This window comes from Bos grunniens, chromosome 17 (assembly GCF_055505025.1).
Source record: "Bos grunniens cultivar Pamir isolate PY7600 chromosome 17, Bosgru_T2T1.0, whole genome shotgun sequence".
In the NCBI taxonomy this organism is placed as follows: domain Eukaryota; kingdom Metazoa; phylum Chordata; class Mammalia; order Artiodactyla; family Bovidae; genus Bos; species Bos grunniens.
In genome coordinates, this window is record NC_141181.1 from 1,987,253 (window position 1) to 2,013,424 (window position 26,172).

At 36.3% G+C, this 26,172-nt stretch overlaps 1 protein-coding gene across 4 annotated transcripts in view; it reads left to right on the forward strand.

The window, feature by feature from the left end:
• TLL1 (tolloid like 1) overlaps positions 1 to 26,172 on the forward strand; it is a 323,151-nt gene that overhangs the window by 223,472 nt on the left and 73,507 nt on the right. For all 4 annotated transcript variants that reach the window (XR_015144096.1, XM_086346186.1, XM_086346187.1 and 1 more), the window contains one exon: positions 25,635 to 25,737. Coding sequence is in view for 3 of the 4 variants with exons in the window: in XM_086346186.1 (XP_086202312.1) it covers positions 25,635 to 25,737 (103 nt within the window). In the remaining variant the exon portion in view is untranslated. The remainder of the gene's footprint in view (positions 1 to 25,634; positions 25,738 to 26,172) is intronic.

The window sequence follows — 26,172 nt, forward strand, 5'->3', positions numbered from 1 at the left end:
ATCTCCATTTGTTTAGACATTACCAGATGGTAAACATTGAAATCAGATTGATTATGTTCTTTGTAGCCAAAGATGGAGAAACTCTATACAGAGAGTGAAAATAAGACCTGGAGCTGACCACTGTTCAGATGATAAGCTCCTTATTGTGAAGGATCAGTCATTCAGTTGTATCCAACTCTTTGTGGCCCATGGACCATAGCCCACCAGGCTCCTCTGTCCCTGGGATTTTCCATGCAAGAATACTGGAGTGGGTTTGCCATTCTCTTCTCCAGGGGATCTTCCTGACCCAGGGATTGAACCTGAGTCACCTCCATTGCAGGTGGATTCTTTACCATCTGAGAAAGTAAGGAAAGCCACTAGACCGTTTAGGTATCCTAATCAAATCCCTTATATTATACAGCACAAAGTGAGGAATAGTTTCAAGAGATTAGATCTGGAAGAGAGTGTCTGAAGATCTAAGGACAGAGGTTGGTAACATTGTACAGGAGGCAGTGACCTAAATCACCAAGAAAAATGAATGAGGGCAGAATGGTCTGAGAAGGCTTTGCATTTGTAAGTAGCTGAGAAAGGAAGAGAAGCAAGAGGCAAGGGAGAAAAGGAAAGATACCCTAAACTGAATGCAGAGTTCCAGAGAATAGCAAGGAAAGATAAGAAGGCCTTCTTAAAAGAACAATGCAGAGAAATAGAGGAAAACAATGGAATGGAAAACAGTAATATCTCTTCAGGACAATTGGAGATATCAAGGGACTATCTCATGCAAAGATGGGCATGATAACAGAAATAGTGAGGACATGACAGGGACAGAAGAGTCTATAAGAAATGTCTTAATGACTCGGTAACCACATAATGTGGTCACTCACCTTAGGGAACATTAGTACAGACAGAGCTAGTTGGAATGACAGAGTTCTAGCTGAGCTATTTTTAGTCCTAAAAGACGATGCTGTTTAAGTTCTGAGTTCAATATGTCAGCAAATTTGGAAAACTCAGCAGTATCCACAGACTGGAAAAGGTCAGTTTTCATTCCAATCCCAAAGAAGCCCAGTGCCAAAGAATGTTCAGACTACCATGCTATTGCCTGTATTTCACATGCTAGCCAGATTATGCTCAAAATCCTTCAAGCTAGGTTTCAATAGTATGTGACCTGATAACTTCCAGATGTACAAGCTGGATATAGAAAAGGCAGAGGAACCAGAGATCAACTTGCCAACATACATTGGTTCATAGGAAAAGTAAAGGAATTGCAGAAAAACATCTATTTCTGTTTCATTGACTACTCTATAGCCTTTGCCTATGAGGATCACAACAAACTGTGGAAAATTAATAAAGAGATGGAAATACCAGACCGCCTTACCTACCTCCTGAGAAACCTAGATCCAGGACAAGAAGCAATATTAAAGCCATACACAGAACAACAGACTGGTTCCAAATTGGGAAAGGAATACAACAAGGGTGTATATATTGTCACCCTGCTTATTTAACTTCTATGCAGAACTGTTGTTCAGTTGTTCAGTCGTGTCAGACTCTGTGACCCCATGGACTACAGCACATCAGGCTTCCCTGTCCTTCACCATCTCCTGGAGCTTGCTCAAACTCATGTCCATTGAGTTGGTGATGCCTTTCAACCATTTTGTCATCTGTTGTCCTCTTCTTCTGCTTTCAGTTTTTCTTAGAATCATGGTCTTTTCTAATGAGTCAACTCTTCACATCAGGTACATTGTATGAAATGCTGGGCTTGATGAATCAAGATTGCTGGCAGAAATATCAGCAACCTCAGGTACACAGATGATACTACTCTAGTGGCAGAAAGTGAAGAGGAACTAAAGATCCTCTTGATGAGAGTGAAAGAGGAGAGTAAAAGCTGACTTGAAAGTCAGCATTCAAAAAAACTCAGATGATGGCATCTGTTCCCATTACTTCCTAGCTAATGGAAAGGGTGGAAACAGAGATCAATTTTATTTTCTGTGGCTCCAAAATCACTGCGGATGGTGATGGCAGCCACGAAATTAAAAGATGCTTGTTCTTTGGAAGGAAAGCTATGACAAAACTAGACAACATATTAAAAAGCTGAGACTTCACTTTGCCAACAAAGTCCGTGTAGTCAAAGCTCTGGTTTTTCCAGTAGTCATGTACACATGTGACATTTGGACCATAAAGCAGACTGAGCACCAAAGAAGATGCTCTCGAACTGTGGTGCTGGAGAAGACTCTTGAGAGACCCTTGGACTGAAGGAAATCAAACCAGTCAATCCTAAGAGAAATCAACCCTGAATATTGCTTGGAAGGGCTTATGCTGAATTGAAGCTCCAATACTTTAGCCATCTGACAGGAAGAGACAACTCATTGGAAAAAATCCTGATGCTGGGAAAGATTGAAGGCAAAAGGAGAAGAGGGTGGCAGAGGATGAGATAGTTAGACAGCATCACTGACTCAATGGCCATGGATTTGAGCAAACTCTGGGAGATAGTGAAGGACAGAGAAGCTTGTGGTGCTGTAATTCATGGAGTTACAAAGAGTCAGACATGACTTAGTGATTGAACAATAGGAAGGCTTCAGCAGAATGTGAACTAAGAACTTCCAGATGTACAAGCTGGATTTTGAAGAGGCAGAGGAACCAATTATCAAATTACCAATACTTTTTGGATGATGGAGAAGACAAGAGAGTTCAAAAAAAACATCAACTTCTGCTTCATTGATGATGCTAAAGCCTTTAACTAAATGGGTTGCAAGAAACTTTGAAAAATTCTTAAAGAGATAGGAGTATCAGACCCCCTTACTTGTCTCCTGAGAAACCTGTATGAGGGTCAAGAAACTGCAACAGTTAGACCTGGATGTGGAACGATGGACTGTTTCAAAAGTGGGAAAGGAGTACAATATACAAGGCTGTATATTGTTGCTCTCCTTGTTTAACTTCTGTGCAGAATACATCATGCAAAATGCTGGACTAGATTACTCACAGACTGGGATCAAGATTACTGGCAGAGATATCAACAACCTGAGATAGTCAGATGTTACACTAATGGCAGAAAGTGAAGAGGAACCGAAGATCATGGTAAAAGAGGAGAGTGAGAAAGTTGTATTGAAAATCAACATTTAAAAAACTAAGATCTTGGCATCTAGTCCCATTCCTTCATGACAAATAGAAGGGGAAAAAGTGGAAATGGTGACAGATTTTACTTTCTTCTTCTCCATAATCACTGTGAATGGTGCCTGCAGCCATGAAATTAAAACACACTTGCTCCTTGGAAGGAATGCTATCAGAAACCTAGACAGCATATCAAAAATCAGAGACATTACTTTGCTACAGACATCGGTAGAGTCAAAACTATGGTTTTTCCAGTAGTCATGTATGGATGTGATAGTTGGTCCTTAAAGAAGGCTCAGCACCAAAGAATTGATGCTTTTGAATTGTGGTGTCAAAGAAGACTCTTGAGAGTCCTTTGAACTGAAGTAGATCAAACCAATCACTCTTAAAGGAAATCAACCTTGAATATTCATTGAAGGACTGATGCTGAAGTTGAAGCCCCAATGCTTTGGCCACCTGATGCAAAGAGGTGACTCATTGGAAAAGACCTGATGCTGGGAAAGATTGAAGGCAAAAGGAGAAGGGAGCAGCAGAGTATAACCAACTCAATGGACATGAAGTTTAGCGAATCTGAGATAGAGTAGGACAGAGGAGACTGGCATTCAAAAAGTTGGACATGACTTAGTGACTGAGGAACAACAGTTTTAAAATATTTTACACTATATTATATACTGTATACTTAAAGTTTAGAATATTGGTTTTCTGATAAAATGTATCATTATATAAGGAATCTATCATTATTCATGTTTTAGTTAAAGCTCTGGTTTTTATGATATTAATAAATCTTCTTTCTTTTGATTAATGTTTCACCTGGTATATCTTTATCTTACTTTACACATTTAGTCTTTCAAGATATATTTCTCAGGTATGTCACTTTTAGACAGAAAATAGTTTGATTTTATTTTTTTATTTGAATCTAAGAGAGCAAGTTTTGTTTTTAGATAGAGTGCTTATTGTAGTTACATCTATTATGGTTATTGATGTATTATGGCTTCCTTTTTTCATTCTCTGTGTCCCAGCTGTTTTGTTTTTTGTTTGTTTGTTTTTCTGTTTTGCCTTCTTATGTATTGAATTATGGTTTAAATTCCCTCATTATATTTTTCTTTTCTGTACTGGTTTGGAAATTTTACATGTGTATTCTGTTATTTCGTATCTTTTCCTACTAGCCTACTCTTTTAATGGAGTCATATATAATTAGTATCTTTATCCTTCTCCCAAGCCATTAAATGATTCTAAAAATAAGATTATGATTCACATTGTTACATCCTATTGTTTTGTTTTGTTTTCAAGCTTCTTTTCTTCTTGAAATAAATGAAATGCTATTGTTTTTTTTTTTCTGTGATTAACATTTAACTATATGCAGATATTTGCCTAACATTTTTTGTGATAAAAAAACATACAATGTGAATTGCTGCCTTAATCATTTTTAAACATACAATTACGCCATGGTAAGTACATACACCCTTTGTGAAACATATCTCCAGAACTTTTTCATCTTGCAAAACTGAAACATCTTTAACAATTTTCTTTCCCTCAGATAGGATAAGCACGATTTACTTTCTATTTCTTATGAATCTGACTACTTTATATACCTCATATAAGTAAGTCACACTGTGTTTATTCTTTTGTAGAGGGCTTATTTTACTTTGCATAATGGCCTCAAATCTTATTCATGTTGTAGTGATACTTAACACAGTTCCTGGCTTTCCTCCATAAGTAGAAATCTACTAGAGGCCAGATAAGTAATTCAGGCAAGGCTTTATGGGCCCCTGTTACAGCAGAGGTAAGCAAGAACAAACAACAGCTTCCTTTGCTTGCTCATTCCCCAAGGGGATGTGAGCTTGCTACTTATATGGAGTGAAAGTAGGAGTGTGTCCAGGGGTCAGACCTGAGGGGTGGCTTAAGTGGTTTGCCCCCCCTTCTGGTGGTGTTGAGTGCAGGGGGCATATGCAGTACCCTGCTTTTGCTCTAGGCTCTTCAGAAGTGGCAGTTGGGCTTTTTGGTCTCTTTTTATGCTTTGCCCAGAAATTGCCCTAATTGAACTTTTATGCAGTTATTTTGAGCCCTATATTGGTTCTTTGTATTTTGTTGCTCAGGGAGAAATGTGTCCAGGTACAAACATTTCAGTACTACAGCAAGGTGTCCAGGTTCCAGCCTCTATCGGTAGCATGCATATTAAGTTCTCAGGGATTGATGGATCATATGACAGTTCTATTTTTAATTTTTTGAGGAACTTTCATATTGTTTTTCATAGTGGCTGCGCTATTTTAGAATCTCTCCAACAGTGCACTTGGGGTCCAGTTTCTCCAAATCTTTACCAACAGGTATTATTTTCGTATCTTTTGACAGTCACCACCCTAATGGATGTGAGTCACCATCCTTATGGTTTTGATTTTCATTTCTCTGATGATTGGAAGCTTTGTCTTTGCTTATTCAACACTTGTACATTATCTTTGGAGAAATGCCTCTTCAAGTCTTTTGCCTATTTTTTAAACTGGATTATTTAAATTTTCTTGTTGTGCTGTATGAGTACTTCATATATTCTTTGTATGTATTTACCCCATATATATGACCTGCAAATATTATGTCATTTTCTGTAGTTGCCTTTTGACAATGTTGATTTTTTTCCTTTGCTTCACAAAAGCTTTTTAGTTAATGTAGTACTGATTATCTATTTTTTGCTTGTTTCCTATTCTTTTGGAGTCATAACCAAAAAAATCATTGTCAAATCCAATTTAATGAAGATTTTCCCCTGTGTTTCCTTCTAGGAGGTTTAGTATTATGACTTTTATGTATAGGTCTTTAATCCATTGTCGAGCTAACTTTTGTGTATGGCTTAAGATGGTAGCCTTAGTTCATTCTCTTACACGTATGTGTGTGTGTGTGTTAAGTCGCTTCAGTTGTGTCCAACTCTTTGTGATCCTATGTAGCCTGCCAGGCTTCTCTGTCCCTAGGATTTTCCAGGCAAGAATACTAGAGTGGGTTGCCATTTCCTTCTCCACTCTTACATATAAAGATCTATTTTTCCCAACAACATTTATTGAAGATTTACCAAATATTTTTATCCAGTATTCCTTCTCGCATCTCAGATTTCCATCAAATCTCATTTTGTCTAACCTATAGTTTATATTTTAGATTCAATTTTTCAGTTTAGCTTGTTTTAGTGATATTTTTCCTGTTTGAAATGTGAATTTTAAAGAATTATAGTTGATTTACAGTATTATATGTTTCAGAAGTACAACAGTGATTCAGTATTTTTATATATTATAGTGTTAGTCCCTCAGTTGAACCTGACTCTTTGCGACCCCATGGACTGTGGCCTGCCAGGCTCTTCTAGAGGTCCACAGGAATCTCCAGGCAAGAATACTGGAGTGGATTGTCATTCACTTCTACAATTTTTATATATATATTATATTCCATTTTAAAAATTCTACTTGAATTCATGATAATATAATTTCATTAGATATAATTAGCTATATATTCAACTTAGAAATCAAAATTTGCAGGAATACTTTTTATTTTTTAATTGGAATACAATTGCTTTACAATGTTGTGTTAGTTTCTGCTGTATAACATGAATCAGCCATATGTATGTGTGTGTATATATATATATATACACCCCCTCAATCTTGAGTCTCCCTCCCACCTCCACCCTCTGTTCTAGGTGGCCACAGAGAACCGAGCTGAGTCCCCTGCGCTGTACAGTAGCTTCCTGCTGGCTATCTATTTTACACACAGCAGTGTGTATATGTCAGTGCTGCTCACAGTCCCTCATGCCTTCGCCTTCCCCCACTGCATCCACAAGTCCGTTCTCTATGTCCACACTTCTATTCCTGCCCTGCAAATAGTATTTCTTAGGGTAGAATCCTGGAAATTCAAGTTATCAAAACTGATTTAATGAGTGCAAGAAATTTAATAAGTTAATAACAATATAAAAATAAGCTAACAACTTATTTAGAGTGATGCTAATCACTGATGAAATTTTTTCAAATTGTAATATTTCAGATACTTCTAATATAATAAAATTTATTTATAGAAACAGTGTGTAACCTTTTCATTGGTTTGACAAAACTAGTCAAATTTTTTTAATATGAATTTATTTTATTTTAGTTGGAGGTTAATTACTTTACAATATTGTATTGGTTTTGCCATACATCAACATGAATCCACCACAGGTATACATGTGTTCCCCACCCTGAACCCCCCTCCCTTCTCCATCCCCATACCATCCCTCTGGGTCATTCCAGTGCACCATCCCCAAGAAACTAGTATCATGCATCGAATTCGGACTGGCGATTCATTTCATATATGATATTATACATGTTTTTGATAGGTGCACTCCATACATCACATATGAAAAAATTATGAAATGCTTCACGTACAAATATAAACACATTATTGCTATATATAATCATATATATTATATATATTTATTATATATATATCATCAGGTCAATCTCTATAGTTTATAAAATTGCGAATATTTTTATTTAGTAATTTCAGAGTAATTCATTTTTATAAAATCAGTTAGCTCATCAAATAGTAATATTAAAGGGCTTTCCAGGTGGCACTAGTGGTAAAGAACCTGCCTGCCAGCGCAGGAGAAACAAGACATGGGTTCAGTCCCTGGGTTGGGAAGATCGCCTGAAGGACGGCACAGCAACCCACTCCAGTATTCTTACCTAGAGAATCCATGGACAGAGGAGCCTGGCTACAGTCCAAAGAGTCGCAAAGAGTTGGGCACGATTGAAGCGACTTAGCACACAATAATTTCAAAATGGAAAAGAAAAGTTTTTCCATAATGCTGGTAACACTAGAATTTAATATATATATTTAACAATGAAAAGGTGGTTTAGGACTAGAATGTTTTGTTTTTAATACAATAAATAGAAAGACTTAATCTTTATTAAGTGCTTTTAGGTGCTATGCCAAATCTCTAAACTATTCATACCTCAGTGAGCTTAGTATGACAGTAATCTCCATTTTCAGAGAAGGCAATGACAACCCACTCCAGTACTCTTGCCTGGAAAATCCCATGGACGGAGGAGCCTGGTAGGCTGCAGTCCATGGGGTCGCTAAGAGTCGGGCATGACTGAGCAACTTTACTTTCAGTTTTCACTTTCATGCACTGGAGAAGGAAATGGCAACCCACTCCAGTATTCTTGCCTGGAGAATCCCAGGGACAGAGGAGCCTAGTGGGCTGTGGTCTATGGAGTCGCACAGAGTCGGACACGACTGAAGTGACTTAGCAGCAGCAATCTCCATTTTACATATAAAGAAAATTAAGCCTAAGAAAAGATTGAATAATCTGCCTAATATTACATAGACTGCATTTGGCAGAGCTAATCATTACATGTTTTTACTTATAAAGAATACCAATTTTCCTGTTTCAAAAATTAAGGAGAATGAACTAGAAAACAGGTATAGAGGTGAACAAATAAAAACATATATTAAAAAGGAATAGATTTTAGAAAGCAGAAAACTTTACTGTGGGACTAACACACAACTATATACTGTATAGTAGGATGTATTACAATTGTCAGTTTTTCCAAAACTAATGTAGAATTTTAAGGTAATTCCAAATAACTCTCCAATAGAATTTTGTTTCATACCCAGACCAAATTTTTCTAGAGTTTATTTACAAAATAAAAGGTGTGGAATAACCAAGGCAAGTTGGAAAATAATTAATGAAAGGAAGTAAATTACACTATAACATCGTAGAAAATTGTTTCATATTTCAAATTCTGTGGTAATGTCAAAATAAGCTTCTGGAATTAACCTAAAAAGCTCAGAACTATGCCTCTGGGAATAGATTTGTAATTTACACATTTAAAGAGATGATTTCTGAAAGAAATTGGGGAAATAATTTTTCAATAAATTTTGCTGTTGTTATTTAGTTGCTCAGTAATGTCCAACTCTTTGAGACCCCATGGACTGCAGCATAGCAGGCTTCTCTGATCTTCACTATCTCCTAGAGTTTGCTCAGACTCAAGTCTATTTAGTTGATGATGCCATCCAACCATTTCATCCTCTGTGTTCTCCTTCTCCCTCTGCCTTCATCCTTTCCCAGCATAGGGTCTTTGCCAATGAGTCAGTTCTTCACATCAGGTGGCCAGAGTATTGGAGCTTCAGCTTCAGCTACAGTCCTTCCAATGAATATTCAGGACTGATCTCCTTTAGGTTTTATCTCCTTGTTGTCCAAGGGCCTCTCAAGAGTCTTCTCCAGCACCACAGATTGAAAGCATCTTCTTCAGCTGTCAGCCTTCTTTATGGTCCAACTTTCAAGTCCATATATGACTACTGGACTATACATGCATTTGTCAGCAAAACGATGTCTCTAATTTTTAATATGCTGTCTAGGTTTCTCATAGCTTTACTTCCAAGGAGCAAATGTCTTTTAATTTCATGGCTGCAAACACCATCTGCAGTGATTTTGGAGCCCGAGAAAATAAAGTCTGTCACTGTTTCTACTGTTTCCCCATCTATTTGCCATGAAGTGATGGGACTGGATAACATGATCTTATTTTTTCTAATGCTTTTTAAAGTCTGATTTTTCACTCTCCTCTTTTGCCTTCTTCAAGAAGCTCTTTAGTTCCTCTTTATTTTCTTCCATAAGGGTGGTGGCATCTGCATATCTGAGGTTATTGATATTTCTCCTGGCAATCTTGATTCCAGCTTGAGGTTCATCCAGCCTGGCATTTTGCATGATGTACTCTGCATAAATGTTAAAAGGCAGGATGACAATATACAGCTTTGATGTACTCCTTTCCCAATTTGGAACCAGTCAGTTGCTCCATGTCTGGTTCTGTTGCTTCTTGACCTGCATGCTGGTTTCTCAGGAGGCAGTTAAGGTGGCCCATCTCTTTAAGGATTTTCCACAGTTTGTTGTGATCTCCACAATCAAAGGCTTTAGTGTAGTCAATGAAGCAGAAGTAGATGTTTTTCTGGAATTCCCTTGCTTTTTTCATCATCCAACAGATATTGGCAATTTGATCTCTCGTTCCTCTGCCTTTTCTAAATCCAGCTTGCACATCTATCTGGACGTTCTCACTTCACATACTTTTAAGCCTATCTTCAAGGATTTTGAGCATAACCTTCCTAGCATGTGAAATAAGTGCAGTTGTGTGGTAATTTGAATATTCTTTGGCATTGCCCTTCTTTGGGACTGAAATTTCCATAAATAATTTTAATATGGAATAAAATAATTGTAATATTTTTGAAAAAACAAACATTTTATACTGTATTTTTTTTTCTCAAGAAAGCATAAGTGATTTGTTTTTTATTTTGAAAAAGATGTCTTGAGTACATAATTGAAAATAAGAAAATGTAAAATATTTTGAGCTACTTACATCAACTAAATTTTTTACAAAACTGAAAACATACATATTAAAATCAAAATGAAGAATGTTATAAAACAAATGGATGAGAGAACATTAATCCTACACATATGTGAAGAGCTATTATAAATTAAGATTTATACTATATAAGACAATGACTAAGAATATAGAATATTTATTGTATCAGGGTAAATAGATATTTAATCAATGTATTAAACTGTTTCCTGTCATTCTTTATCAAAGCAATGCTAATTGAGCCAAAAATGATATGCTGTATTTCATTTATCAAATTTTCAAAGAAGAGATAAAATTACAATATCAAATGATTGTTAGAGTACCCAACTCCTAGAACTAAACATTTAAATAACCTTTCTGTAGAACTTTAGTAACCTGTATCACATTTTGCAAAACATGGCTACACTTTATCCTAGAAATTTATCCTATAGCAATTATCTGGTTATGTGCAGGTATAGCTACTTACAACAATGAAAGATTGAAAACAAAATAAAATTTGAAAGCAAAAGAGAGCAGTGATTGAGTTTCTAAGGACTAAATGTTCTATTTTACAAAAAAATACATATTGGCCAATGTAAAAGTGAAACGTTTATTTGATAATTTCTTTATCAAGTTATTTTATGAGGAAGGAATAATACATGGTATAAATTAGAAGACTGTCACTAAATTTATCTCTCTGAATATGAACAAGAGTTATTATTTTAAAATATTGTGACACCCTTATTACAAACATTATTTTTTTTAATTGACTTCATTTCCTTGAATTAAAGGGTTATGTTTTCAAATTATTGGTAAATTTAATAACAGGTTAAAAATTATGGGCATGAAAAGATCTAATTAAAAAAATTTTTGATTTATTTATTTTTTAAATGAAGAATAATCACTTTACAGAATTTTGTTGGTTTCTGCCAACATCAACATGAATCAATCATAGATATGCATATGTCCCTTCCCTCTTGAATCCCCCTCCCATCACCCTTCCCATCCCACCCCTCTAGGTTGTTACAGAGCCTCAGTTTGAGTTCCCTGAGTCATACAGCAAATTCCTTTTGGCTATTCCTTTTGGTATTTTGCATATGGTAATGTAAATTCCCATGTTACTGTCCCCACGCATCCCAGCCTCTCCTTTCTCCCCCTACCATGTCCATAAATCTATTCTCTATGTCTGTGTCTCCTTTGCTGCCCTGCAAATAACTTCATAGTACCATCTTTCTAGATTCTGTATATATGCATTAGTATATGATACTTGTTTTTCTTTCTTACTTACTTCACTCTGTATAATAGCCTCTAGGTTCATCCACCTCATTAGAACTGACCTAAATGCATTCCTTTTTTTGGCTGAGTAATATTCCATTGCATATATGTACCACAGCTTCTTTATCCATTTATCTGTCAGTGGACATCTAGATTGTTTCCATGCCCTAGCTATTGTGAATAGTACTGCAATGAACATTGGGATACATGCATCTTTTTCAATTTTGGTTTCCTTGGGGTATATGCCTATTAGTGGGATTTCTGGATCATATAGTGGTTTTAGTCCTAGGTTTTTAAGAAATCATCATACTGTCTTCCATAGTAGCTGTATCAATTTACATTTCCACCAACAGTGCAGGAGGATTTACTTTTCTGCATACCCTCTCCAGCATTTAATGTTTGTAGATTTTTTGATGATGGCCATTCTGACAGGTGTGAGGCAATATCTGATTTTAGTTTTGATTTGATTAATAATGAGCAATGTTGAGCATCTTTTCATGTGTTTGTTAGCCATCTGTATATCTTCTTTGAAGAAATGTCTGTTTAGGTCTTTTTCACACTTTTTGATTGTGTTATTTGTTTCTCAGGTAGTGACTTGTATGGGCTACTTGTGTATTTTTGAAATTAATCTTTTGTCAGTTGTTTCATTTGCTATTATTTTCTCCCAATCTGAGGGTTGTTTTTTCTTTTCCTTTTTTTTTTTTTTTAATTTATTTTTTTAATAATTTTATTTTATTTTTAAACTTTACATAATTGTATTAGTTTTGCCAAATATCAAAATGAATCCATCACAGGTACACATGTGCTCCCCATCCTGAACCCTCCTCCCTCCTCCCTCCCCATACCATCCCTCTGGGTCGTCCCCGTGCACTAGCCCCAAGCATCCAGTATCGTGCATTGAACCTGGACTGGTTTCTCATTTCATACATGATATTTTACATGTTTCAATGCCATTCTCCCAAATCTTCCCACCCTCTCCCTCTCCCACAGAGTCCATAAGATTGTTCCATACATCAGTGTCTCTTTTGCTGTCTCGTACACAGGGTTATTGTTATCATCTTTCTAAATTCCATATATATGCGTTAGTATACTGTATTGGTGTTTTTCCTTCTGGCTTACTTCACTCTGTATAATAGGCTCCAGTTTCATCCACCTCATTAGAACTGATTCAAATGAATCTTTTTAATGGCTGAGTAATACTCCATTGTGTATATGTACCACAGCTTTCTTATCCATTCATCTGCTGATGGACATCTAGGTTGCTTCCATGTCCTGGCTATTATAAACAGTGCTGCGATGAACATTGGGGTACACGTGTCTCTTTCCCTTCTGGTTTCCTCAGTGTTTTTCTACTTTTTTTTTTTTTTTAAGTTTCCTTTGCTGTGCAAAAGCTTTTAAGTTTGCTTAGGTTTCATTTGTTTATTTTTGTTCTTATTTCAGTTACTCTAGGAGGTGAGTCAGAGAGGATCTTGCTGTGATTTATGTCATAGAGTCTTCTGCCTATATTTTCCTCTGAGTTTTATACTTTCTGATCTTTTAAATCTTTAGCCCATTTTGAGTTTATCTTTGTGAATGGTGTTAGAAAATGCTCTAATTTCATTCTTTTACAGGTTGCTATCCAGTTTTTCCAGCACCACTATTGCAGAGGCTATCTTTGCCCCATTGTATATTTTTGCTACCTTTTTCAAAAATAAGGTACCTATGCTGCTGCTGCTGCTAAGTCGCTTCAGTCGTATCCGACTCTGTGCGACCCCAAAGACGGCAGCCCACCAGGCTCCCCTGTCCCTGGGATTCTCCAGGCAAGAACACTGGAGTGGGTTGCCATTTCCTTCTCCAATGCATGAAAGTGAAAAGTGAAAGTGAAGTTGCTCAGGCGTGTCCGACTCTTCATGACCCCAGGGACTGCAGTCTACCATGCTCCTCCTGTAGGTGTGTGGGTTTATCTCTGGGCTTTCTATCTTGTTCATTGGTCTATATTTCTGGAATTTTTTTTGCCAGTACCATACTGTCTTGAAACCATAATCACAGAAAACTAGTCAATCTAATCACACTAGGATCACAGCCTTGTCTAACTCAATGAAACTAAGCCATGCCCCGTGGGGCCACCCAAAATGGGCAGGCATGGTGGAGAGGTCTGACAGAATGTGGTCCACTGGAGAAGGGAATGGCAAACCACTACAGTATTCTTGCCTTGAGAACACCATGAACAGTATTAAAAGGCCAAATGATAGGATACTGAAAGAGGAACTCCCCAGGTCGGTAGGTGCCCAATATGCTACTGGAGATCAGTGGAGAAATAACTCCCGAAAGAATGAAGGGAAGGAGCCAAAGCAAAAACAGTACCCATTTGTGGATGTGACTGGTGATAGAAGCAAGATCCGATGCTGTAAAGACCAATATTGCATACGAACCTTGAATGTTAGGTCCATGAATCAAGGCAAATTGGAAGTGGTCAAACAGGAGATGGCAAGAGTGAAGGTCGACATTCTAGGAATCAGTGAGCTAAATGGACTGGAATGGATGAATTTAACTCAGATGACCATTTTATCTACTACTGTGGGCAGGAATCCCATAGAAGAAATGGAGTAGCCAACATGGTCAACAAAAAAGTCCGAAAGCAGTTCTTGGATGCAATCTCAAAAACGACAGAATGATCTCTATTCATTTCCAAGGCAAACCATTCAATATCACCGTAGTCCAAGTCTATGCCCCAACCAGTAACGCTGAAGAAGCTGAATGGTTCTATGAAGATCTACAAGACCTTTTAGAACTAACACCCAAAAAAGATGTCCTTTTAATTATAGGGTACTGGAATGAAAAAGTTGGAAGTCAAGAAACACCTGGAGTACCAGGCAAATTTGGCCTTTGAGTATGGAATGAAACAGGGCAAAGGCTAATAGAATTTTGCCAAGAGAACGCACTGCTCATAGCAAACACCCTCTTCCAACAAGACAAAAGAAGACTCTACATATGGACACCACCAGATGATCAACACCGAAATCAGATTGATTATATTCTTTGTAGCCAAAGATGGATAAGCTCTATACAGTCAGCAAAAACAAGACTGGGAGCTGACTGTGGCTCAAATCATGAACTCCTTATTGCCAAATTCAGACTGAAATTGAAGTAGGGAAAACCACTAGACCATTCAGGTATGACCTAAATCAAATCCCTTGTGATTATACAGTGGAAGTGAGAAATATATTTAAGGGACTAGATCTGATAGAGAGTGCCTGATGAAGTATGGACAGAGGTTTGTGACATTGTACAGGGGACCAGGATCAAGACCATCCCCATGGAAAAGAAATTCAAAAAAGCAAAATGGCTGTCTGGGGAGGCCTTACAAATAGCTGTGAAAAGAAGAGAAGTGAAAAGCAAAAGAGAAAAGGAAAGGTATAAGCATGTGAGTGCAGAGTTCCAAAGAATAGCAAGAGGAGATAAGAAAGCCTTCCTGAGCGATCAATACAAAGAAATAGAGGAAAACAACAGAATGGGAAAGACTAGAGATCTCTTCAAGAAAATTAGAGATACCAAGGGAACATTTCATGCAAAGATGGGCTTGATAAAGGACAGAAGCAGATGTTAAGAAGAGGTGGCAGGAATACACAGAAGAACTGTACAAAAAAGATCTTCACGACCAAGATAATCACAACGGTGTGTTCATGCATGTAGAACCAGACATCCTGGAATGTGAAGTCAAGTGAGCCTTAGAAAGCATCACTATGAACAAAGCTAGTGATGGAATTCCAGATGAGCTTTCAAATCCTGAAAGATGATGCTGTGAAAGTGCTGCACTCAATATGCCAGCAAATTTGGAAAACTCAGCAGTGGCCACAGGACCCGACAAGGTCAGTTTTCATTACAATCCCAAAGAAAGGCAATGCCAAAGAATGCTCAAACTACCACACAATTGCACTCATCTCACATGCTAGTAAAGTAATGCTCAAAATTCTCCAAGTCAGGCTTCAGCAATATGTGAACTGTGAAATTCCAGATGTTCAAGCTGGTTTTAGAAAAGACAGAGGAACCAGAGATCAAATTGCCAACATCCGCTGGATCATCAAAAAAGGAAGAGTTCCAAAAAAACATCTATTTCTGCTTTATTGACTATGCCAAAGACTTTAACTATGTGGATCACAGTAAACTGTGGAAAAGTCTTCAAGAGATGGGAATACCAGACCACCTGACCTGCCTCTTGAGAAACCTATATGCAGGTCAGGAAGCAACAGTTAGAAGTGAACATGGAACAACAGACTGGCTCCAAATAGGAAAAGGAGTACATCAAGGCTGTATATTGTCACCCTGCTTATTTACATTATATGCAGAGTACATCATGAGAAATGCTGGGCTGGAAGAAGCACAAGCTGGAATCAAGATTGCCGGAAGAAATATCAATCACCTCAGATATGCAGATGACACCTCAGATATGCAGAAGCGGAACTAAAAAGTCTCTTGATGAAAGTGAAAGTGGAGAGTGAAAAAGTTGGCTTAAAGCTCAACATTCAGAAAACGAAGATCATGGCACCTGGTCCCCATCTATTTCATGGGAAATAGATGGGGAAACAGTGGAAACAGTGTCAGACTTTATTTTTCTGGGCTCCAAAATCCCTGCAGATGGTGACTGCAGCCATGAAATTAAAAGATGCTTACTCTTTGGAAGGAAAGTTATGACCAACCTAATAGCATATTGAAAAGCGAACATTACTTTGCCAACAAAGGTCCGTCTAGTCAAGGCTATGGTTTTTCCAGTAGTCATGTATGGATGTGAGAGTTGGACTGTGAAGAAAGCTAAGCTCCGAAAATTGATGCTTTTCAACTCTGGTGTTGGAGAAGACTCTTGAGAGTCCCTTGGACTGCAAGGAGATCCAACCAGTCCATTCTGAAGGAGATCAGCCCTGGGTGTTCTTTGGAAGGAATGATGCTGAAACTCCAATACTTTGGCCACCTCATGTGAAGAGTTGACTCACTGGAAAAGACTCTGATGCTGGGAGGGATTGTGGGCAGGAGGAAAGGGGATGACAGAGGATGAGATGGCTGGACGGCATCACCGACTTGATGGACGTGAGTTTGAGTGAACTCCAGGAGTTGGTGATGGACAGGGAGGCCTGTCGTGCTGCAATTCATGGGGTTGCAAAGAGCTGGACACGACTGAACGACTAAACTGAATTGAACTGTTACTGTCTTGATGACTGTAGCTTTGTTGTATTGTCTGAAGTCAAGAAAGTTGATTCCTCCAGCTAAATTCTTCTTTCTCAAGATTGCTTTGACTATTCAGGGTCTTTTGCATTTCTATATGAATTGTGAAATTATTTGTTCTAGTTCCGTGAAAAATGCCATTGATAATTTGATAGGAATTGCTTTGAATCTGTAGGTTGCATTTGGTAGCATTTTCACAGTACTGATACTTCCAACCCATGAATATGGAATATCTCTCCATCTGTTTGTGTCATCTTTAATTTAGTTCATCAGTGTCTTATAGTTTTCAGTATACAGTTTAAAAATATGTTATTTTTAATTATATATATTAGAGACAAAATTATAGATGAGTATATACTGACACAATGCTTATTTCTCCCTGTTGGTTTTATAGATAGGTTTTTATTTCTTCTTCCTTTCATTTCTGCAATAAATATATATTATTATATGCAGGGGAAATATTTTTATATAAGAATTTTGTTACACAAAAATGTGAATAATGTACTTAATGCCACAGAACTGTATACTTAAATGAGTTAAAATGTTAAGTTTTATGTTTATTTTCCATAGTAAAAACTAATAAGATTGTTGATGTACATATATGTCTTGCTAGGACTGAGCCTCCTGAGATAAGATGTGCATGTGTGTATACTCAGTCATGTCTGACTCTTTTGTGACCCCATGGACTATAGCCTACCAGGCTCCTCTGTCCATGGAATTTCCCAGGCAAGAATACTGGAGTGGGTTGCCATTTCCTACTCCAGGGAATCTTTCTGACCCAGGGACCTAACCACATCTCCTGTATTGGCAGGCAGATTCTTTACTACTAATGCCACCTGGATAGCCCCTAAGAAGTTCCTATCCAATCCCAGGCTGTCCTTGATGCTGTACAGGAAATACTAGAGGTAGCCCAGAATGTGCCTCTGGGAACATAGTTATATTGAGCTGACAGAAGCACACAGCATCAATTCTTTCATCCCTTAGAAACAATTGACATTTCAACAAGGGCATATTGCTTTTGTCTTAACTAGAGTTAATTTTTTTTTCTTTCCCTGTATAGCCTATTTAAAAACTATCATTTGACTTCTCATTTTGCAGAACTCTCTCTTTACAGAATCTAATGATTTACACATATATGGTCAATTTACAATATAAAATTTATATTGCCAAAGGCTAATGCTTAAATTTAGCAATTATTAGGTATAGAAAAAATCTTTGATCTTATTAAAATAAATGCATCTTCTGGCTTGTGAAAGAAATCTTTGCCATCAAGAATCTTATAAACATAGAGCAAGAAAAAGGCCTAGTAACTTAATAGGCAAACTAAAATCTAACCAAGGAAAGCAAGACTCAACTTGTCATGGATTTGCAGGGATAAAACTTGTTGGAAGATCCAGACACAACTGAAGAGAGGATATTATTTAATTCAGAGTTTGAGAGATTTGAAGAGTTTCCAGAAATAGGAAAGTGGGAAGCAGAATCCCAAGTAGAATTAAGTATACCTTGAATAAAGGAATACTCAAATCAGGGTACTTTGGCAGGACCAATAGCAAGAGTCAGGGGTGAGTGGAATGAAGATTCTGAGATAGTGAAAGTGAGGTAGCAAAAGTAGATTATGACCTAGAATCTTTGAGCCCAGGCTTAAAAATTTGTAAGGCTGGATGCAAACACCAACACCAGTACCATGATGGGAACTCAACTTTACCTGGATTAAAATGGTAATAGAGTACAGGATAAATTGCAAAAGAGCACAGCTGAAAAACAAAACATATCTTATGAAGCTATTGATTAACTCACAGAAGCATGGTGAGCACTGACAGTGATAAAGAAGTAGGAGAATATTTTCAAATGCATTGCAGAGTATCTATAGAAATTGGCAACTGATTAGGTACAGGGGTGGAATGGGGATTAAGGAAAGGCAAGTATAATAAATGTTCTGATGAACAGCTGGTGATGACAAATCATAATGTCAAAATGTATATATATTATCATATACATTTAAGCAAAAAATTATTTTCATAGCCTAATCCAGTTCCTGGTTTTCACCTGTCATATAATGAATCCCTGATGGAATTAGCATCTGTCTGAGTTATACAACTGGTTTGTTGTAAAACAGGGCCTTAAACCAAGGCCTCAAATTCTCCTATCTATTCTTCTTTAGATTTTAGATTAAGAATCCCTTATTTTAACACGTAGAGTTTCCTGCAAAACTTTAAAATTAATGTTTTTATGTCTTCCAGCATAATTGAATTAGGTAAATTAGATTAATGTTTTTATTTATTTCCTAACTGTTTCCTAATACTTTTATTTATTTAGTAAGTGTTTGGTTAAACTCCAGGAGTTGGTGATGGACAGGGAGGCCTGGTGTGCTACAGTCCATGGGGACTGCAGAGAGTTGGACACAACTGAGCGATTGAACCAACTGAACTGAACTGTTTAGGAGTTACATTGTGAGAGATGTTCAAATATGTGCCATGAAAATAATAATCTGTGAGAATCTTAACAACGTATTTAGATTACCTTAGTGTTTTTCTACACATTATTTAATTAAATTTTTCTGATTTAATTCTGCTGAGATCAGTCTTATATGATGATCTCCATTTTATAACAAGAATTCATTCAAACTCAGAAAGCTTAAGTAAACTAGCAAAATGAGAACCTAGAATTTGAACCTCAGCTTTATGAATCCCAGTTGCAAACAACTTCTAGTATAAAAATAAATGTAAATTTTCCCTTTAGTATGATATAGTTCAGCTCTGAACAAAACCTTAATTATTAATTATTTCAGAATTTGGTTAATCTTTTAGAGAGTACATACAGTAAAAAAATGATATTTTTGCTTTGTCAGCTATACAGTTTGTTGAAATACTTAATTCTACTATTATATAAAAGCAGTCATAAACAATGTGTACAACAAAATTTTTTTTACAAAAACTGGCTGCAAGCTGGATTTGGCCCATGGGTATAGTTTACTGCTTTTGCCCCTAGTCTCATATCTGAGTAGAAAACAGTTATCTCCCCTAGAGAGTTTATTAGACTTGTCCAAGCTGTTTTTGGATGGAGCCCAGAAATCAATTTTATTTTACTGCTTTGATTCTAATGTTTCTTTATAAAGAACTATTTAATAATAGTCTAATTGACAAGATTTCTATAGTGCTGAAAATGGGGAGCATCCTCAGCACTATAAAGTATAAATCTTTTTTTGATTGGTCTTTTTATGCTGCTTATGGAATTTGTTTAGGTAGTCAATAATATCTTAATTGTGCTGACAACAGTTCACTGATTATATCTTTCTCTAGAGACTTCCAGACATCTGGTCCCTTGACTGTTGATCTGCCTTTCTTCAAGACAGTTCACTCTCTAGGATTGTAAAACAAAGTCTTAATAAGCAAACTCCACAGCAGTTGAATCCATTTAACTTTGTAGAATACCAACTAAGACTCCAAATAGATCACAGGAAATCTTAGAATTGTCCCCTGTATTTCCCTCAATCCCAAGTTCCAAGGGAACTATGATTAATTATAAATTATAAATGGTAACTAGATACATATAAAACATATATGTAATTGTGCTAGGTAGTTTTTATTTCATCATTGTTTGAAAAAAGATGCAACATATTTATATAAAATAGCACAATTTAAAATACTCAAATATTTTTCAAGTGTTTTTGATTTGTAATTCAAGTATAGCTTCTGCTAGTAACCATAGTCAAAGGCCAGTGTTTTACTTCTGCATCAGAACCCTAAGATTTGACTTTAGAAAACTTGTCATTATTACATTTTCTGCTTCTAAAGGACTCTGTGTTTTACATTTAAGTAGGCCAGTTTTGTTCCTTCACAGTACTTGGAGTTTAAAATAGAAGACTAAAAACAAGATAGGAAACTGTTCTGTTTAGAGTTAGCCCCCCTTCCAACTGTGTGTGTGTGTGTGTGTTGCAGGCTTCAAAAATTAACTATCGTAAGCAATCCAACCACATTGTTTCAATTTTGAGTAAATTCTGATCATACACATCTCTCCAATTTAGCTGAATTTTTCCTCACCAAGGAGGAAGTTGAAACTCTTTGCATGCCATTATAAAACTCTCCTTTATATCCCAGAGGGAAGCCACAGAAGAACCTTGAGATCTACCATTTGTATCTGTATTCTAGTTTTCCATCTCTACTATAATGAATAAGTTCTCATCAATTATAGTTGAAACCTGCTCATTGTTGTAGGGAGAATACAAATGGAGAATGAAACTTCGTATCAGAAAGTGGTATTATTCCACATTTGTAACAAACTTAAATACAAAGTTAAGGGGGAAAACCATGAATTATTTTCCAGTTAAATCCTAAGAATAACCTAATGTTGAATTAGTATTCAGAGTTGGGAGAGCAAACATATTACAAACATATTTCAGGAAAATAGTTTAGAAAATATGCATTTTAGTAATCAAGTATTGAGAATTATTGAAAAAGAGAGTAAAAAAAGTCTTTTGTCCTTTGATATTTAGGAAATTCTTGTAAATATTCTTTTAGAATATTTAGAATAATAACATCAGAGAAAAAAACAAAGGAAAAGGAAAAACTATAACTAAAATAGAAATAAATAAATGAAAAGTTTTATTAAAACACACCAAATTATGCCATGCCTACTCTATTATATTTAAACAACATCATGTCTCTATTTTCACACCCTTGATAGATTTCGCTACTTGGAATCAAGAAAGTACATGTTCAAAAAAACTGATAAATGTTGAATTTAATGGTAAAATGTTAATACCACTGTAAGGTGCAATCGATTTTCATTATAGTTAGACAAATTCTTACTTTCTACCACTGTGAAATGATTATTTATTTGGCAATTAAAACCAACTGTGACATACAATTTCATCAATAATCATTGGGGTGCTAAGATATAAAATCTCTCTCTCTTTAGTTGCTAATTCATCTCCGACTCTTGCAACTCCATGGACTGCAGCCTGCTAGGCTCCTCTGTCCATGAGATTTTCCAGGCAACAATACTGTAGTGGGTTATGTTTCCTTCTCCAAAGATATAAAATACCATAAAAATATTTATGTTCATGTTGTTTCTTCATTCTCAGTTCAGTTCAGTTGCGCAGTCATGTCCGACTCTTTGTGACCCCATGGACTGCAGCACAAAAGGCTTTCCTGTCCATCACCAACTCCAAGAGCTTGCTCAAAATCATGTCCATCGAGTCGGTGATGCCATCCAACCTTCTAATCCTCTGTTGTCCCCTTCACCTCCTGCCTTCAATCTTTCCAAGCATCAGTTCAGTCAGTTCAGTTCAGTCAGCAGCACCCAGGCCTCCCTGTCTATCACCAACTCCCGGAGCTTGCTCAAACTCATGTCCATCAAGTTGGTGATGCCATCCAATCTTATCCTCTATTGTCACCTCTCCCTACTGCCTTCAGTCTTTCCCAGCATTAAAGTCTTTTCCAAAGAGACAGTTCTTCGCATCAGGTGGCCAAACTGGAAATTTCAGCTTCAGCATCAGTCTTTCAAATGAATATTCAGGATTGGTTTCCTTTAGGATTGACTGGTATGATCTCCTTGCAGTCCAAGGGACTTTCAAGAGTCTTATCTAACACCACAGTTCAAAAGCATCAATTATTTGGCACTCAGCTTTATTTATAGTCCAACTATCACCATAGCTTTGACTAGACAGACCTTTGTCAGCAAAATGTCTCAGCTTTTTAATATGCTGTCTAGGTTAGTCATAGATCCAAGGGCTTTTCACTTCATGGCTGCAGTCACCATCTGCAGTGATTTTGGAGCCCCAGAAAATAACGTATGTCACTGTTTCCATTGTTTCCTCTTCTATTTGCCATGAAGTGATAGGACTAGATGCCATGATTTTAGTTTTCTGAATGTTGAGTTTTCAACCTACTTTCTCTCTCTCATCTTTCACTTTCATCAAGAGGCTCTTTAGTGCTTCTTCGTTTTCTGCCATAAGGGTGGTGTCATCTGCATATCTGAGGTTATTGATATTTCTCCTGGCAATCTTGATTCTAGGTTGTGATTCATCCAGCCCAGCATTTCACATGATGTACTCTGCATAGAAGTTAAATAAACAGGGTGACAATTTACAGCCTTGACATACCCCTTCCCAATTTGGAACCAGTCTGTTGTTTCATGTCCAGTTCTAATTGTTGCTTCTTAACCTGAATACACATTTCTCAGGAGGTAGGTAAGGTGGTCTGGCATTCCCATCACTTTAAGAATTCTCCACAATTTGTTGTGATCCACACAGTCAAAGGCTTTGGTGTAGTCGATAAAGCAGAAGTAGATGTTTTTCTGGAACTCTCTTGCTTTTTCAATGATCCAGCAGATGTTAGCAATTTGATTTCTGGTTCCTCTGCCTTTTCTAAATCCATCTTGAACATCTGGAAGTTCATGGTTCACATACTGTTGAAGCCTGGCTTGGAAAATATTGAGCATTACTTGGCTAGCATGTGATATGTGTGAAATTGTGTGGTAGTTTGAACATTTTTGGCATTGCCTTTCTTTGGGATTGAAATGAAAACTGACCTTTTCCAGTCCTGTGACCACTGCTGGGTTTTCCAAATTTACTGGCATATTGAGTGCAGCACTTTCACAGCATCATCTTTTAGGATTTGAAAGCTCAACTGGAATTCCATCACCTCCACTAGCTTTGTTAGTAGTGATGTTTCATGAGGCCCACTTGACTTTGCATTTTAGGATGTCTGGCTCTAGGTGAGTGATCACACCATCATGATTATCTGGGTCATGGAGATCTTTTTTGTACAGTTCTGGGTATTCTTGCCACCTTTTCTTAATATCTTCTGCTTTAGGTCCATACCTTTTCTGTCCTTTGTTGTGCCCATCTTGTAAAGAAACATTTCTTTGGTATCTCTAATTATCTTGAAGAAATCTCTAGTCTTTCCCATTCTATTGTTTTCCTCCATTTCTTTCAATTGATCAGTGAGGAAGGCTTTCTTATTTCTCCTTGCTCTTCTTTGGAATTCTGCATTCAAATGGGTTTATCTTTCCTTTTCTCCTTTGCCTTTAGCTTCTTTTTTCTCAGCTGTTTATAAGGCCTCCTCATGTAAGTAGTAAGGTTTTCCCTACTTTCTTCAATTTAATTACAAGACCAGGAGATGACTCTGGCTCAGATTATGAACTCCTTATTGCAAAATTCAGACTTAAATTGAAGAAAGTATGGGAAACCACTACACCATTCAAGTATGACCTTAATCAAATCCCAGGATCAGGGTCTTTTTTAATGAGTGAGTCCTTCCAATGAATATTCAGGACTGACTGGTTTGATCTCCTTGCAGTCCAAGGGACTCCCAAGAGTCTTCTCCAACACCACAGTTCAAAAGCATCATTTCTTTGGCTCTCAGCTTTCTTTATGGTCCAACTCTCACATTCATAATGACTACTAGAAAAACCATAGCTTTGACTAGACGGACCTTTGACAGCTAGTTAATGTCTGTTTTTTAATATGCTGTCAGGGTTTGTCATACCTTTTCTTCCAAGGAGCAAATGTCTTTCAATTTCATGGCTGCAATCACCATCTGCAGTGATTTTGGATGCCAAGAAAATAAAGTCTCTCACTGTTTCCATCTTCATTATAGGAAGAAGTAAATTAGTTGAGGATTGCTTGAAACAGTTTGTACTTACCTTTCTGTTAAATAGTGTGCCAAGAAAGAAGTATATGCTTTCTGACACAAAAATTGTAGTACTTTTGCAAATAGGAATTCAAGACTCATTATTTTTTTCATATGCTTAAGAGTCTTCCTATATTCAGATTTTGTATTGTCACAAAAACATTCTGGTTATGCAGTTACAAACTATATTTTTATATTAGAAGTATTTCAAACATTCATAATTTTTTACTTTTAGCCAAAGTCCATTTTGATTTCTAGCGTAAAAAATGCATTCACTATACACCCTAAGCATCTTAGATATTATTAGCAGAATAGAGTTAGAATGAGTTTTTCAATGTAAAAAGTATTGTTCAAGTGAATTTTACCTCATCAGATATATACATTTCTTATGTCGTTTTTCCTCTACTTTTTGGTGTAATCAACTGAAAAAATGTTAATTATCTGAAAAGTAAAGTCTTTTTATAAAGCAGTAAGAAAACTGTCTTTCCTTAAGTTATCCTTGAATTATCTTGAAAAGTAGCATTTCAAAGCAAAGTACAAAATAAAAGGTCATGTACAAGATCTTCTAACTTAAAACGTCTTTGAATATATGTTCTTGAATTTAGAGAAGCATAGTGACATCTGTCTTTGATTATAGTTATATGGAGAAATTTTAATTCTAAAGCTGTATTTAAAACATTTCAAGTACACAATGATATTATATTCCTGGAATATGGCTCATGGTGGTTATTTTAACATAATTATAGATGTCTGAAATAAATTATTAAAACACAGTCATAACAAAATCATAGTTGTCATGTTTATCTAAGAAAATTCAGAATAAAATGTTTAAATAAAGATTTCTCATCTCACAATTGTTCAGTTAACTTTATAGAAGTTTGGTTTAATTGCTGAAATGTATAGTTTATTTATTGGCATTGGGCTTCTAAATTGTTAGACATTAAGTTGGGAAAATGGATTTTTTTTTTAGGTTTTATTAAATAAAAAATATTGGATACTAATATAGGAAGAAAAAAAAGAATTTGCTATTAGTCTGTTTGCACAGTAGATCTGGGTTCCTAGCCATATGAAATTATAATCCTTTTTAATTTGTGTATTCTTTTTTTCCATTTTGCAGATTGTTTTAAATTTTACTACAATGGACCTATACAAAAGTAGTTTGTGCTGGTATGATTATATTGAAGTAAGAGATGGGTACTGGAGGAAGTCACCTCTCCTTGGTAAGAGATTTTTTTTTCTTATTTTGCTTTTTATGTGTCTATATATATAGTCTGTCTTATCCAGAGACAGTTCTTTCAAGAGTCATCTTAGGGTTTAAGGTACATGAGACCAATATTTTAATTTTTATTATACTTTTTTCAATCATAGCAAAAATACTTACACATAGACAACAGATTAATTTAAACCAGCTTCAACTATGAGATGGTGCTTGGATCTGAACATGATGATTTAGAATAGCTTATAGTGGATACTCATCACATATTCTGTATTTTTAATTTTAAAATCAGAGTTTTAATGGGTAAACCAGATAAATTGTGTGTTTGTGTGTATATGTGTATATGTTTTGTTTTTCTTTCTTTGCTAAGGCAGTAGAGCATGAGGTGTTAGGTACACATTCAACTGCTGGCTTTCTGCACCAAAAATGTTGGTTCTTA